Genomic DNA, 12,158 nt, shown 5'->3' on the forward strand with positions numbered 1-12,158 from the left:
TAACGTTTCATCATCCTTTATTGATGCCTGACATGTTGACATTGATGAAATACAGAGATGTAGCCTACCGAGAGGCAACTGCAGACAATGATGTTCAATAAGTTCAACGCATCCCTTGTCTACCAGGTGGCAGTAAACAAAGCGTTATATACCTAATCCGTCACATGAAAAACCTTAATAACTGAATTTGTATTTGGCTTCGTATTTTGTATCAAAATACTTTATGACATCATAAAAATGCAAAACAATGAATGTAGCCTCTGACTGGTGCTGACTTAGAAATTTTCCCACAGTTGTGATCAGAATATTGACATTCAGGAAAATTATCCAGTGCAAGATGAGTAACGTGTGGGTTGCTCACACTTTAAGTAACCTCAAGTTTCTTTAGAATTTTAACCATCAGTTTCTTGACAACTTTAACCATATATGAACTTAATACGAGTTCCAAAGTATATGAATATATTGAAACATATGACATGATGCCATCTTTCAGGGGGTCTTTTTTGGACAGTTCTACAAAAGGTTAAACTGCTTTGTGAATTACCCCAGCCAAAGCATTTCTTAATTTAGTTACAAATAAAATAACTTGATTTTCTGTAATCGTTTACTTTTCTTATTATTTTTAGTAACAATATCATGATGATGAGTGTGATTTTTGTCTTACTACCCTTAGTTTCTCCTCAATTTTCAATAAATAAATAAATAATAATAAAAAATAAAAAAAATCACAACTATTCTTGCAATTTTCACTTCCTCCTGCAATTTCTTTGCAACAAACGCTGCAACTTCTGTCACAATTTGTTGGAAATGTGGTCACGAAATCAGGCACTTTAGGCCGCAACAATCTCAAATAAGACCCGCGAAATCCTGGAGGGACTGCTTATCTGCTCAGCAATAAGGGAACACAAGGCTTACAGACCTAACTTTATTTGGTGACTGGAGATTGAACAGGCACACCTGCTCTTCACCTCACTTGCTGGACTGTGCTTCATCTGCTTGCCTTGGATAGCAGATGCTTACACAAATAAAGCACAAATAAAGTGTTAAGTGAAAAGTAAATTTAACCATGTACAGCTTCAACTGTGAATATACTTATGTCAAATGTCAGAATTGTCTCCATCGGCACAATACAAAGTCATTGTTTTTACTTCACCGGGCTCTTCAATTCAAAGGACACAAACCCATGTGAATCTATGCAGACACCATTATCACAGATCAAAGAAAGAAAAGGCCATAGTATCAATCTGTCTCCATTGCACCACTGTGAGACTCTTTAGAGACCATTAATCTCATCAACTTTCCGTGTAGCTTCTCAATCTTCTTCACATCTTGCGCTTGATCGGTTTTGTACTGCAAACACTGAAATATTAGAAACAGAAAGTCAAACAGTTGAACACATAACTTTGAGAGCATCAGAAGTAAAATAAACTAAAGAAATCTTGCCCTTACCACAGAGTCATCTGTGACTTTTATGCAGAGGTTTCCATCACAGTGCCTGTACTTCAGAACCACCCTTACCTTAAAGAGAAAGAGGCACACATTGGCTAAAAGAACGGCAAACGATGCAAAATTAATGAACTCTTTAATTTCCAAAATTGATATATTGAAGTTAAACCAACTAAACAACTAAAAACCTCATAGATAGTAGTCCATAGTCCAGGGGGGTATTCCAGAAAGCAGGTTTACTGGCTTAACTGGGTGTTAACCCAGAGTAAACGGTAAACCTGGGATTTCAGTTCCAGAAAGCTCAAAAATGATCAGGCTATGTAAGTAACTATGGTAACATAGGCTATGAACTTAACCTGGTAGGGGGTAGGTTTTGTTCAGGTTATGTTCAATTATGTTCGGTTATTTCAGTGCATGTTCAATCAGGCCGCTATTTTTTACACTTGTCACACAATGGCGTTTCATTTTGACGAAGGTCCGATTGACAAAGAAGCACAAAATCATGTAATATACATCCGTGCAATTTACCGTGAGAGGGCGATAAGACCACGACATCACATAAAAGCCTGTCTATTCTTTTCCAAACGAGTGTTTCAAGAGCGCTAGAGTTTTTCAGCTGAATCCTAAATATAGGCTTCTTGAAAAGCATTCTCTATCCCTACATTACGCATGGTGGATTAGAATAGAATAAAATAAATCTTTAATGTAGCTAGCCTACACCATAGTGGACATTTGTGTTTGGCTTACCAGACAGATGGACAAACAACATCTCAGACACATTGAAAATATAATTAAAACAAGTACAGTACAAAAAAGAGGAAACATAGCCTATAGAAAATTAATAAATAAGATTAATTATAGCTGTACAGCTCAGCCGGGTAGGCTATGCATGTTGTCACTAAGTTTGGTTAAGAATGCTGATGGCATTTGGGATAAAATATTTTTTAATAGGCTACACCGCGCTCTCCGACTGGGAGTTTTGTAGTGTTGGAGGCGCAGAGCATATCGGCAAGCTGTCAGTCGGTGCGTAAAGTTTGCCTTGGGCTAAAGCAGTTCCGGCGCAACTTCATTCGTTTTCCTGGACACAAACCCACTAGGATCATTAAAGTGTAGTTTCACCAACTGGCAGGTCATCATCACTTATAAACTTTTCCAAATGTGCACCGAAATGTGTCCAATAGGCTACCCATGCCTTCCGACATTCACCCTTCCGATGATGGAGCGCAAAAGTTTAACTTGGCCCACAGCTGCAGAACCCGCGTTAAATACAAAATTACATTTGGGATTCTCAAAGAATTCTATGGCCCACTCAATCTGTGACAAGGTAGGCTAGTTTAAGAAAGAGTCATTCAAAGCAGTCAATAGGCCTACACGCGATGTCCAGTGAACTATTTAATTGTGCTTTTGACATTAAATAGGCCATCTTAAACATACGCATTTACACAGTTAGGCTATTCTCTGCCAAGCAAGGTCTCGGGCGCTTGGCGCTTAAGTATTACTCTTTTTTTTTTTTGTTATTACAGTTCTCTCCTCCTCGTAAAGCCTCGACTACTCCGCCTATGAAAAATGCTCTTCCTTTTAAGCCGGTTTCACTCATGGTTTCAACTCTCAATAGATGATTCCTTTATAAGTTCGCCGTGAGCGCCGCACAACTCTAGGTTATCTAACACAGGGTTGATTGAACTAACTGGTAACCCGGTGTTTTGGAACCGACAGCTCGGGTTTAGTCGCCACAGGTTCAGACAACCCAGAGGTTAAGTTTTATCTCAGTGTTTGTTAAACCTCCTTTCTGGAATACCCCTCAGGGCTTTGGCTTTTTTGATGTTTGAACGCACTTAACTTTTGACCTGTGTGCCCACCTTGACCGGAATAAAACTGCCGATCCGATCAGAATTTTAATCGGAATGAAAGAGGTGGTGCAGTCCACTCCTATTCCGAATGAACACTCATGTATATACGGTCATTCAGATTGACTGCTGTATCTTCTCAAGGAAAAGTAGGCAACAACGGCTATTCTGATCAAAGATTCTAAACACTTGAGAGTAGGGCTGGGCGATAAAACGATAGCGATATATATCGCGACAGACATGTAATCAATATCAATACAAAATATGTTTGATAATTAGAAGTAACACACCTTCTGCCTTAACTACGTTGTCCATAAATAAATAAATAAATCATTTTTACTACCTTAACACAGACTCCTCAGGGCTCCAGACTAACTTTTTGCCCCCAAAATTTTCATCACGCCTCCTATAATGCATATGTGCTAACATAGCACGCAAACAGTGAGGCAGAAAGACAGTGGTAAAAAGTGGCTAGTGGACAAACAGTAATCCAAACATGGAGGGGGTGAAGAGGCAGACAGACTATGCGGAGAAGTCTATCTCTCCTCTTCCCTTAAGTGAGGCATTGAACAGTTCAATGGCCCTGGGGACTAATGACTTCCTCAGTCTGTCTGTTGTGCAAGGCAGTGAGCGAAGTCTCCAGCTGATCAGGCTGCTTTACAATAGTGCTGTGGAGTGGATGATACCCATTGTCCAAGATGTTGATCAGTTTGTTCAGGGTCCTTTTGTCAGATATTTAAGTGATGCACTCCAGTTCAGCTCCCACTAAAGAGCCAGCTTTCCTTACCAACCTGTCAAGTCGCCCCACATCCTTCTTCTTTGTGCTTCCTCTCCAGCATACCACTGCATAGAAGAGGACGCTGGCAACAACAGACTGGTAGAACATCCTGAGGAGCTTGCTGCACACATTGAAGGACCGCAGCCTCCTCAGGAAGTACAGCCTGCTCTGCCCTTTCTTGTAGAGTGCGTCAGTGTTGGCTGACCAGTCCAGTTTATTGTCCAGGTGGAGACCCAGATACTTGTAGGTGCTAACCACCTCCACATTGACCCCATCAATGGAGACTGGTAGCAGAGTGGGCTTAGACCTGCGGAAATCCACCACCATCTCCTGGGTCTTTGAAGTGTTGAGTTGAAGATGATTGAGTTTGCACTAGGGCTGTAACGATACAAACACGGTTTTTGACCCACGGTTCGATACGAATCTCGATTTTTCTTTTTCTTTTTTTTGGGGGGGGGGTAGACATTTTATTAAATAACATTTTAATAGCCTCCCTTAGAACACCAGAGGATTACAATATACTATATCTATTATTTTATATCCTGATATAAAAATATTTTTCTGAATGACTGATATTTATGACAGCACACTTTATGCAGATTAGCCAATAGCCTAGGCCTGCTATTTTTTATTACAACTCTACCTCTTTAATTCAGCTGTCTGGTTGAAGCCTGGAAATATTGTAAACAAAGTAGCATAGTTGGCTAGCTTAGCCTATCATAGTCTACTGATTGGACTTGGACTCCTTGGGACAGGCCCTTTTGGGAAACGTTGGTATTGAGATGATCAGTCAACTTCAATGCAAGAGTTTTAAACAAATATGTGCAGCATGCTAATGATGCTAAGCGGATTTAATAGTAATTTAGCTAGTCGTCTTCTACACGTCCTTGCTTTCACGATTGTGAATGTTTTATTTAATGTCGCGCGTGTTCATTAAGCAGGAGAGGAAGGGAGGGAGGGAGCGCGAGAGAGCGGGGCAAGGAGAGGGGGTTTACTTCTATACTGTTTGGTAAAGTTGCACACATAGTCTACAATGAAAGCAAGGAGAGGTATGAAATTATTATTTATTTATTTGTTTGTTTGTTTTTGGACAACGTAGGCTACCGATAAGTAAAGCGGGAGATGTGGGTTGCTTTTGCGGCCGCCTAAGATGCAAAGCACTGCGTAAAACACTAGAAAGGTATGTCGCAATTCTGCCTTTTCACACCCCGACACAGTATCATTGATATGAATGTCGCGATTTCGGTTTCGAATCGTATATCGTTACAGCCCTAGTTTGCACCATTGCCCAAAGTCCTCCACCAGGCTCCTGTACTCCTCCTGCCGTTCCTAATACACCCCACAATTGCAGTATCGTCAGAAAACTTCTGCATGTTAGGTTAGACCAGCGTTTCTCAAACTGTGGGTCGCGGAGACATGCCAGGTGGGGCGCGAACTGACGTGAAAAACAGGATTTTTTTTTTTTTTTTTTTATCTGTACCAGGTATCACCCGATGCGCAATGGACGCACTGTGTTATTCACAGGGAGGCGCTCGTGTCAAGGCAGCTCAGTTAGTCCCGACCTACATGAGATTTTGAACGTTGTTGTGAGTGGTGAATTTCATCAAAACCCGGCCCTTAAAAGCGCGTCTATTCTCCGCACTTTGCGAAGAGATGGTAGGTGACCAAAAGGCTGTACTGTTTCACAGCGAGGCAAGGTGGCTTTCCCGAGGTAAAGTGCTGTCGGCGTGTTTGAGCTCTGAGTTAAGCCTCTTCTTGGAGGAAGACCGCATGTTTGAATCTGCAAGCACGTTCACTAATGAACATTTCTTGACGAAGCTGGCCTATCTTAGCGATATATTTCATACATCTTAGCGATACATTGGAGTTAAATGTCAAGTTACAAGGCAAAGACAAGCACCTACCTCACCTAGCAAATAAGATTACTGCATTCACCAAAAAACTTGAGTATGGGACAGAAGCCTCGATCGCGACAGTATTATGCCTTTGAGATTTCTGGTGAAATCGCTGAAACGTCTGATTAGGAGCCACTCTTGTGATCCCATGTATTAAACAGTAGGCCTACATCACATCCCTGCAAAGTTTATTTCAAAAATATTTCCCAACCAGCAGTGCTCAGTATCACTGGATTATGGATCCATTTAATGCGGCATGTTGGCATTTCGTTGAATTATTGTACAATGCTGTAAAATGGGCTATGCTTCCTAATATGTTGCTGGAAAAAAGAAATGTGTGTTATGTATTTATTTATTATTAATTATTATTATTAATTATTATTATCATATCTGCAGCACCAGCTGATTTTAACTCTGTTGAAGAGGATATATTTAGAACTTCTCATTATTTCAATAAATTTGACAATTTTAAGCTTGACCTACCACTTTCTTAGAGCGATGAGGGACAGGTGGGGCTCAAGAATGCCCCCTTGATCAAAGTGGGGAATGAAAGAAAAAGTTTGAGAACCACTGGGTTAGACCGAGAATTGTCGTTATGAAATCAAAATTCCACTGGAGCTCCAAGCGGTTTTGTACACGCAGCCTTACAACACTGTTTACAGCTCTTCTTTGAGTCATGGTAAAATGTCGTTTTTGGTACATAGCTAATTTAAATACACTTGTGGTGTGGGTGCTTATATTTCTTCAGCGATATAGCAGATCTAAAGTCCTTACGGAGACAACCTACACGCTTCTTTTATTAAAAGGATATGCACGCGGGGACTAGCGAGCAGTTAGGGGCATACATTCTTATGATTCCCGAAACTCCATTCATTCGCACATATAGATTTTTTTCTTACGAACCGGAACATGCAAAAAGGCTAATGAACGCGTACAAAATGATGGTAGTGTCTACCTCACTCAGTGACTCAGTTACGGTGTTTAAAACGATTTAATTGTTATCGATAGCAAGTCACACGTCTAGCCCATCATACATTTGCTTGTCATCTAGGCCCTATCAAACCCTTACGGGGAAAAAAACTGCCTTGTGTGACAAGAAAACTGCAGGGGTTTTTTTCTGCAGTAGGCTACTGCAATATTTGAGTACAAAATATTGCATTGTGCAGGCCTGTGTTGTACCAATTGTCCCATTGTACCAAATTTTGGTTGCAGTTCAACCAGAGTTCCACTGGTGGAATCACCCATGAGTGCAAAATGAACGGGAGTCTATGGAGAGATGGCCAAATTGGTCTCTTTCACCTGATCGTCGTTGAGAAATCTCAGATTTGATTGTAGTTTTTACAAGTTCAACATGGGTTACAGGTCAAAAGTTGAATGAATGAGTACTTATGTCCTTTCGATTTCTTACAGTTTAGGTCGTTGTTGCCCATAACACGCTAGCATTGTGCAAATGAATGACGTCATTTGACACGTTTGAAAGGTGTTTTAGAACAATTAAGTGACTAAAAAATATATTACTCAACAGTGTGTACTTTCTTTGCCTCCCCTTTCGAATGCAACATTCAAATTACTAGACAAAAAATGTATCCCAAGAGAAGTTGATTTTGAGGTTTGAGGGGTACGGCTCATAGACCTCCGTGGACGAGCGCCCTCATGTGGAACCAGAGAAGGAACTGCAACCAGTTTAGAAACCGGAAGTTTTCCGAGAGTGAAAGTTCTCCCCTTATTAGACATTCCAGAAAATCCAATCGCCCCTACCGGAATTGCAACAAATTTCAGGTCCATGGAGTTAATAGAGGGAACCGGCTCTCCGTAAACGGGCTTTAGACATTCTCTGGAAACACGCACAAACGTCCCCGGCCCTGTAAAACCAAGTTCTAGATCCGGTTGTCGAAACTCCCCTATGCGTGAGAGAACAGGACGTCTTATTTCCCATATCTGTCTCTCCTTCATTCGTCCATTCTCCTATCGATCGTTCCTCGTTTCTTTAACAAAATTAATTATAAGAAAGAGGAAGGAAGGAAGGATAGACAAAAGATTATATGAACCCCATGTAATCCTGTTTTACAAAGCCCGTTGATCATCTCTACAAAGAACGTTACAGCTGATTCACTGAAATAGCCAATAACCCACTAACCTCGTGGCATTTGTTGTAATATAACGGATAAGACCCTTATTTTAGCCTAACTAATTACAATTCTAAGTCAATGTTAGATAACGTTAGGCAAGTTATCGTCATGCAACAATCACATGTTTTACCTTCATCGGTTCAGTGAGATATAGTTTTTCGGCAGCCCTGGCAAATTCTTCCCACACTTGATAGTACGGCATGATTTGGAGAAAGCCAGGAAGATTGAATCAGTTTGAAAAATGCAGCCGTTTTGATCCACTCAGTAAGATAATTCCACCTCATCAAAGAAACAGCACGACTGAGATGAGTGAAAAAGCGACAATAAGGAACATTTCCCTAACCCCGCCATAAAAGTCAAAGGTCAACAAAATAATCAAATTTTGAAAGCAGTTTCACATATCCGCGAGTCACACTTTGATTGCTGTCGCTAGTTCAATCAGCTCTAGACAGCAGGGTTCTGTTAACGACATTACATTTTTTTTTTTTACATTACAATTTTATTCTAGCGACAGATTTCCGGTTGATCCAAGAGCGCATATCTATGGTAAGAGCGTGTGCTAGGAAGACAAACAGAGCCCCATTACTGGCCCAAAATAAGCCTAAATAAGGGTTTGCTAAGAAGCACACTTCCTGTTTCGATTTCAATCAAAATAAAAGCCTGCTATAGCGCGATGTTTTCTTGACATTAAAGGATGTAATTAAAAGCAAGTATCGCTACTTACGGCAGCATAATAGCACAAAATAGATGATCAAAACTTATTTAATACGCGATGGTCGCTTGACATTGATAGGCTACATCGCCACTCGCGGCAGCTAGTAAATCAATCGCTACTTGCGATGGGAAAGCATAATAGCAGACAATAGATTATCAAAACTTGGTTTATTCTAGCGCGATGGTCTCTTGACATTGATATCGCTACTCGCGGCAGCTTAATAGCAAATAAATCGCTACTCGCGATGGTCTGTTGACATTGAAGAATGTAAACATGAATGTAGGCCTAAGATTTGCCATGCCAATTAGATAAAAACATGACTGAATAAAACACATACGCAGGATAGAGCGATGTCCTGAAATAAACAAAACAGCAACAAATTGACTCTATAGGACTAATTGAATGACACTTGCAAGTGCAACTAAAAAATGTTAAAATAATTAATATTCCACTCAGTAGGCCTACCCAGAGCTTTTTGCCAGAATTAACTTTAACAGACTTTTGACTTGGCAGATAAAACTCTTATAACCTGTGTGTGTATATGTATGTATGTGTGTGTGTGTGCCAGCTCCCTGGAGGACGTCCTGGTGTTCGCCATCTTCTCGAACATGGGCTTCATGCCGCCCCCACCGTCTCCTTTCCGACCCGTCCTACGCCTTCCCCCAGGGCCAGCCCGATGCCAACCGCCTCCTGCTGCCCATCACCCCCTCCTACAGCACCTTTAAACCTTTAAGAAGAACATGGAGAATGCTGTCTGCCAGGTCATAGTCATGCAGGACTCATAAAAGACTCCTCTCTCACCCATTACTGATGCAAAAGCATCTGGATGATTGTGTTGCCTTGTTCAAGTTGCTGTTACTGTCACAATGAAGTCATTTCGAGGATTTTTCCCTCAGAAAGTTGCTTTGGCTGCCTCTCTCAGGTCGTCAGGTTATGCACAGTCCTGGACACTCTGCAAAACTATGTAGCTGTGTACAAAGTTATATCTGTTGCTTTTCATTCCACTCATTTCCTTCAATAATGCCTGATGGGTTTTATACCCATCTTCTGTTTCTCTGTTCTTATAGTGCATAGTAGCATTTTATTGTATGCTCATATTACTGCTCAGAGCATATCATTTGTATATTTCATAGTAGTAAAATGTAGAAAATGTAAAGCCATGTTGGTTGTTGTCTTTTTTTCTTGTTGGGGATTTGGAGAATTGTTGTCTGGGTGGCATCGCCAGGCAATAAACTCAATGGCGTATTGACCTCTATGCGCTCAATTGAATTACACTGTCGACGCAAAAGTTGTTAGGCTGAGAAAACTAAAAACTTTTACCCTCAATATGGGGGTCAGATTTGTTCACCAGAGGGTGGGGAACGACATTCTGAAATAAAAAAAATGGAGAATTGTCCTCTGGGTGGCATCGCCAGGCAATAAACCCAATGGCACCGTAATGTGTAATGAACCGAGCCTAGCTGGTTCAGGACTGTGAACTCCCATAATGCTGTGCAATGCATTCATAAATGTTTCTTCAAAAGGTCTTTGATTACTTGCCATGTTGGTCATGTTATTGTATTGTCTTGACAGTTGTGGCTGTGTACTAGTTGCTAGAGTGCTTGGTACCAGGGTCAACCAGTGTGTGCTGCCAGCACAGCCTGAAGCAGAGGTTTAGTACTGGGGCATAAGGGCCGGGTCTGGCCCGGCATGGGGCGTTCGTGTGTTGTGTTGAGTCAATAAAACTCTATGACAAAAGCATTCTATGATTTGTTACAATATTACTGTCTGAATTGTAAGGCATTCCACTACTATTGCATTACTTTTAAGTTACTTTCACCGAAATATCTAGAAATATGGATTTGGCATTCTAAATGCAGTTTATTATGCTCAATGCAGCTAATTGCTCTTCCAATGGAGGGTGATGTGGTATAGCATAATGACTGAGCTAGGCTTAAGGCTAACAACAGATGCAGCAGGCGCAGTACTCATGATGCAATACAAGGAACAATCATAGTCAGAATTTTGTTAAAAACCGACAAAAGGTCAAAGTCTGGTAAATTGTGATAGAAATACTGTAACTTTAAGGCCTAGGCCTACTCATTAAAATCAATAGAGAGCCTACTACATTGTAAATCAAATCTTAATAAAGACATGTCAAGATGGTTGCCTGCTGGCCCTTTCGATGCCCTAAGTGAGTGGCTTTGAGTGAGTGACATTTAAATGATAACTCAAACACCTAAAGTAAAATAAAAGGCCTATTATTTACAGACCATTACTGTGTGTTTTTAAACATTAATGTCTGAAGAAATGCTGTTTTACTTATAAAAAAACGTATAAATACTTGTCACTGTCAACTGTCACTTTAAGAACATTGATCTTTACGTCCTCATAATGCCCTTTTGTCAGCTCTTGTTTACAAGCCTTGTTTGTTTGAGTTACATTGATAGCACAATATTAACAATAATATGCACAATGTTAAGTTGTTATAAGCAGCCTTCATTGCTTTGGAAATGGAAATGTGCAATGACATGTTGCTTCACGTTTCTTTTTGCAATTAAAAGTGAATTATGAGCCTGGTATCCACCTAGCTATCTGAATGGAATGCGTTTCAGTCGACTCGGCATATCATTTGCTTCATGTAAATGCTTGGAAAACAAATTATTGAAGATCCACCAATTCCATTCTACTAGTACTACATGGTGGAGATTGAGAGAACCCAAAAAGTATCAAACTTGCATGTAACATGGTGTTAGTGCATTTTGACATTGTAAACTTTATTGATGAAGAGTGAAACACAGTTTGTAGTAAAGCTACTATTCAGTGGCTACATTTGGGTGCCCACCCTGTCCTTTGGTGCCATACATAAAGTGTGTGATGCGCGTGGTGGGAGCAGTGGCACTGCCAGGCTACACAATCTTTTTCTGCATTTCTATCCCTTTATTCTCTTTAATTCAAGTTCACAGCACAAAGCTGACATGCACTACAAGAGCATAGTTTGTGTTTTATCAAGAATCAAAAAGATTAGCGTGGCACCACTTTAGATGCATTAAATTACTTGTGCTTTTTTGCGAGGCATAGAAAGATCTATCGGTTTTGCACCCAAAGTGCACTTAACTATTATGTTCTTCATATCCTTGTCTCTGGCAAGCTGAAAATAATGAGCATAGGCTTATGTCCTTCCCGCAAATAGAGTCCGACTCAGTGGCGGATCTAGAGTTTTTTTCCTGGGGTGGCATGGACATTTTTCAAAACTTAAAATTGTACGGATTTCATTGAATATGTTTTGTTCACTACACGAGGTGGGAGGCAAATCGGAGATGTAGCTGGCATTGTGGATGGTGTGGGTCTTAATATGTGAATTTCTTT

General features: G+C 40.5%; 1 protein-coding gene across 1 annotated transcript; it reads right to left on the reverse strand.

Moving 5' to 3' along the window:
* Positions 1-8,607, reverse strand: srp9 (signal recognition particle 9). The gene is made up of 3 exons (XM_048251230.1): positions 8,226-8,607; positions 1,450-1,518; positions 1-1,359 (listed from the first exon to the last, which is right to left on the reverse strand). Exons 1-3 carry the CDS (start codon positions 8,295-8,297, stop codon positions 1,240-1,242), a joined length of 261 nt encoding a protein of 86 aa, XP_048107187.1. The 5' UTR covers positions 8,298-8,607; the 3' UTR covers positions 1-1,239.
* Between the last annotated feature and the right edge of the window lie 3,551 nt (positions 8,608-12,158).

This window comes from Alosa alosa, chromosome 8, assembly GCF_017589495.1.
Source record: "Alosa alosa isolate M-15738 ecotype Scorff River chromosome 8, AALO_Geno_1.1, whole genome shotgun sequence".
Lineage (NCBI taxonomy): Eukaryota > Metazoa > Chordata > Actinopteri > Clupeiformes > Clupeidae > Alosa > Alosa alosa.

Bases quoted from the DNA above. Each gene is read 5' to 3' on its own strand.
- srp9 (XM_048251230.1), bottom strand. From the start codon at position 8,297: ATGCCGTACTATCAAGTGTGGGAAGAATTTGCCAGGGCTGCCGAAAAA. The intron at 1,519-8,225 runs GTAAAACATGTG...TTTCTCTTTAAG, and splicing joins ATCTCACTGAACCGATGAAG to GTAAGGGTGGTTCTGAAGTA. The intron at 1,360-1,449 runs GTAAGGGCAAGA...CTAATATTTCAG, and splicing joins AAGTCACAGATGACTCTGTG to TGTTTGCAGTACAAAACCGA.